Raw genomic sequence first — 4,180 nt, forward strand, 5'->3', positions numbered from 1 at the left:
CATTCGTTTTTAGGTTATGTTACCTTCTTCAGAAATTGTGCCGTTTTATTATAAAACCATTTTTAAAACAATGAAACTCAACAGCAATACAGAAATAATTGGTCAGAAAGTCATGCTAGTTCCTTATAGAGACTATCACGTCCCCAAGTAAGTGGAACCAGAAAGCTATCTCAGTTTTCGCTAATTAATTATTTGAATAAAGAAATTAGAGTCAATATTTAATATACCAACGATGATATAATGTACTGTCGATATTAGTCTTTCGTCGTTTATGTCTGACACTGTTAATTTTCTTCGAGCATTTGTCTAATTAACTAATTTTCTAATTTTGTTTGTTTAACATTTAGGTATCACATTTGGATGAAATCCGAAGAACTACAAAAGCTTACAGCATCGGAGCCACTCACTTTAGATGAAGAATATGAAATGCAGAAGTCTTGGAGAGAAGATGAAGATAGTAAATGATTATACTTACTATTTGTGATACTTATCTTGGTCTTTCTTGCGCATTTTCATTATTGGCATTTTTATTTCTTCTAGTAATGTTGTTTTAATATTTGCATGCTAGAAGTTTGCTGATACTGTAATGTTTATATTACAGAATGCACTTTTATCATATTGGACAAGTGTCATTATGAGCAGGAGAGTGATGAGATAGGTAATGTAACAATAATCTATACCTACCTAGGTTCTTCCTATAACATCTATACCTCTCTCTACCCATACCTATATGAGGATGGGCAGGGCCATTTTCTTCAGAAGACAACTTGTGTTTAGTTTTGATATAGTGTATTGAAGTGTTTCCAAAATTGGGTTCTGTGTAACCTATTCATCATCATCAGTCAGTCATCAACTGATAGAAAAGTTTCATTGTTTTATAATGTGATGATAAGCAGATGGTACATTGTACATTTTCTAGTTGTTGTTCTTTGGTCTTGTATACATTGTAATGAGGTAACATGATAAATATTTAAATATATGACTCTTTCAGAGTCAATGATTGGAGATACAAACATATTCATAGTGGACCGAGAACTGGAGATTGGTGAAATTGAAATAATGCTAGCTGAGGAAACAGCAAGAGGCAAGAAACTTGGCTGGGAAGCTGTCATCCTTATGTTGTTATATGGCATAAAACATATTCATTTGAAAATGTTTGAAGCAAAGATCTCATTTTCAAATGAAATAAGCATCACAATGTTTAAAAAACTAGGTTTTGAGGAGAAATCTAGAAGTGACGTGTTTCAAGAAGTAACATTACAGAAAAAAGTGACTGAAGAATGGATAGAGTGGCTGTCGAAACATTATCAATATGAAATACAGACTTGTTAAAGTACACATTTGTTAGTTTAATTTTTTTGTCATTATTTTGTTATTTAACTAATACAATAAAAATAGCAACTTCCACTTGAACTCGAGGTGATTTGTTATAATTTATTTATTCGCCCTCGCGTCAGATACCTTTAAATATACCTTAATGATATATATGTGATGAAAAATAAAGATTTCGAGTTTCGCGCGTCTATAATGGATTACGTGTGTCCGCTTGGTTGGTGTAGCCAGTGCGCTTTAATTTCAATTTGCTTTGTGAAGGTAGATATACACTTCTCATCAAAAAAATCGAAACACCTTGCAAGTTTACGTTTTGTCAGGATTATCAGAAAAATGTGTACATTTAGGAATAAATGTTAAATGTCGTTTAATAGTGAGTAATATGAGCTTATCAAATCTTAATGTTAATGTTCTAAATTTAAATGAATTTTTCATAGGTTTCGTATTTTGTTAAATGAGTCATTTTTATTCCGTATGGAGTATAAAGGAAATGGATAAAACAACACACGTAATGAAAAAAAAAGCTAAAAAACGTTTATTTAATAACTTGTATTCCCTCCCCGAGCTCTAATTACTGCTTCCATACGGTTCTTCATCGATCGGATGAGAGTCACGATCACATGCTGTGGTATATTGTCCCATTCCTCTTGGATTGCATCTTGCAGCTGGCTAAGTGTTTCTGGGGCAGGATCTCTTGCTCGAATTCGTCTCTTTAATTCATCCCACAGATGTTCAATGGGATTCATGTCCGGGCTTCTTGCTGGCCATTCCATAATAGAGATATCGACTTCGTTAAGATAATCTCGTACGACGCCCGCGGTGTGAGCCCTAGCATTGTCGTGCATGAATATGAAGCCGTTGCCAATAAAATGTGCATAGGGCATCACATGAGGCTCGAGACACTCTTCGACGTACCGATGACAGTTTAGTGCAGGCAGGCAGACGTGGCCCAGACACGAAACCAAGCTCTGTCTTACCTTTATAACTAGAGTTGTGTGAACAATATTTGCAGTACATTTTGTTTCCATAACTTCCTTTCTGAGCTACTTACTGAAACTAACTATAATGATTTTGAGTGAGATGATATATTATAATTCAATCATCTCTACTTGGTCCGTGAATCCAATCAAGTAGCGAAATGAATCAAATCAAGTAACATCAATCAATAGAGAATATAACCTAATCCTAAGTTAAAAAAAAAAATTGTTTAACAGAAAGAGTTTTTGAACGAACGTGAGAAGTGTCAATTTGTTATCAAGATCAAGATTTTAATCCTACTTTTATTCGTGATAGATTAAGTACAAAACGTACAATTTATACAATGTTTTTACGAATAAATTATCTATTATTCGTTTTCACAGCGAGTATTTTATGCCATAATGATGTCGATGTCAAGACAGAAGAGGATGTGGGTGTAAAGTATGCCAACAAATGTGAAGCGTGTAAGATTCTGGCGACTGAATTGCAAGCCCGACTTGAAGAAACCGGCAAAGTGCACGATGTCATTGAAATAGGATATTCTCTCGACGATGTGCAGCCCAAGAAGAAGACCAAGTATCAAAAATCGGAACTAAGATTGATCGAATCTTTAGAGGGGGTCTGTGAACGAGTTCTCGAATACAATATTCATAAAGAGCGTCAGGACAGTACTAGGTTTGCTAAAGGTATGAGTCAAACCTTCAAAACCTTGCATGGGTTAGTGGACAAGGGTGTGAAAGTAGATCTTGGTATCCCATATGAGTTATGGGACAAACCATCAGCAGAAATTACTCAAATGAAGACACAATGTGAGACTTTATTGGAGGAGCATGAATCTGTGATTGAGGAGTGGTACTGGAATCATCAAGGTGATGTAGACCTAAAATTTCACCTTTGTACTAAGCATATCCTACAGGGTAAGGATGATTCTTGCCTGAATGAAGAACTCAAGACTGAGAAGGGGGAGCGTCATAGTAAAATCAAATCAGACCTATAAAGTGCATTTCTTTTCTTAAGCATTTACAGAAGAACAAAGTTGTTACATCAATAAATCCTGTGATAATAAGCTAAACGAAAACGCTCCAGTCAGCCATTGTGTTTAAGTACAACTAAGTCCAAATTGAGGACATGAATTGATGATTTAGGCTTTCCTTTGTATTTGTAAGATATACTTTGTTTACTTATGTTTATAGACTTTGGTATAAATTGTTTTAATGTATAATCATTTTATATTTTGTAAAACCAATCATCTTTTGAGTTTGTTTATTATCTGTAACATTTTTCCTGATAGAATGAAATTATTCCTAGACTTAATTGATAGGGATAATGTATTGGAATGGATTGAAAATGGATGTTTAGTATGATAAGTGTGCTGAATTTGCTATTATTATTTTACTGAAGCTCTATCTTCTTGTTATGTGGTATTAGGAAAAGCTAGCTAGCTACATTCAGCAAGGGAAACAGTGGTCAGTAGTCATAATTTAGTTGGTTTTTCAAAAATCATCAATATGTATTCCATTTTATTTTTGAATCATTTATATTATGTAAGCTTTACTTCTATTTACTAGTAGGACTTTGTAATTGTAAAACAATAAATAAATGTAAGATAAAATAAAAGTTCTGTTTTGTAAAGCACCTTTTAATCGACTGTCAAAAGTATTTTATAAATAATATCTACATATGCAACACTTGTTACGCACCTACTATCTTACACAATGGTATTTGGTGCTAACAAGACTGCAGACATCCTGCGAGAATCTCCATTGGAACTTCAAAGAAATTTACTTAAAAATCATAAATAATACACAATTACAACTAATAGGATTAAATACATTCACTCAATTGTACTCAGACAGCATACATACAAAAA

The 4,180-nt window shown here is 33.6% G+C and overlaps 2 protein-coding genes across 3 annotated transcripts; both read left to right on the plus strand.

The window, feature by feature from the left end:
* The first annotated feature begins 15 nt into the window (after nt 1-15).
* Nucleotides 16-1,418, plus strand: LOC126382302 (alpha/beta-tubulin-N-acetyltransferase 9). 2 transcript variants are annotated; one of them, XM_050032121.1, is made up of 4 exons: nt 16-147; nt 348-457; nt 602-658; nt 992-1,418. In XM_050032121.1, exons 1-4 carry the CDS (start codon nt 17-19, stop codon nt 1,330-1,332), a joined length of 639 nt encoding a protein of 212 aa, XP_049888078.1. In that variant the 5' UTR covers nt 16; the 3' UTR covers nt 1,333-1,418. The 2 variants fall into 2 exon arrangements, with proteins under 2 accessions (XP_049888078.1, XP_049888079.1); XM_050032122.1 differs by lacking the exon at nt 602-658.
* A 1,136-nt stretch (nt 1,419-2,554) lies between these two features.
* Nucleotides 2,555-3,942, plus strand: LOC126381920 (protein canopy 4). The gene has a single exon (XM_050031494.1). It carries the CDS (start codon nt 2,654-2,656, stop codon nt 3,305-3,307), a length of 654 nt encoding a protein of 217 aa, XP_049887451.1. The 5' UTR covers nt 2,555-2,653; the 3' UTR covers nt 3,308-3,942.
* The last annotated feature ends 238 nt before the right edge of the window (nt 3,943-4,180 follow it).

This window comes from Pectinophora gossypiella, chromosome 3, assembly GCF_024362695.1.
Source record: "Pectinophora gossypiella chromosome 3, ilPecGoss1.1, whole genome shotgun sequence".
Taxonomy (NCBI): domain Eukaryota; kingdom Metazoa; phylum Arthropoda; class Insecta; order Lepidoptera; family Gelechiidae; genus Pectinophora; species Pectinophora gossypiella.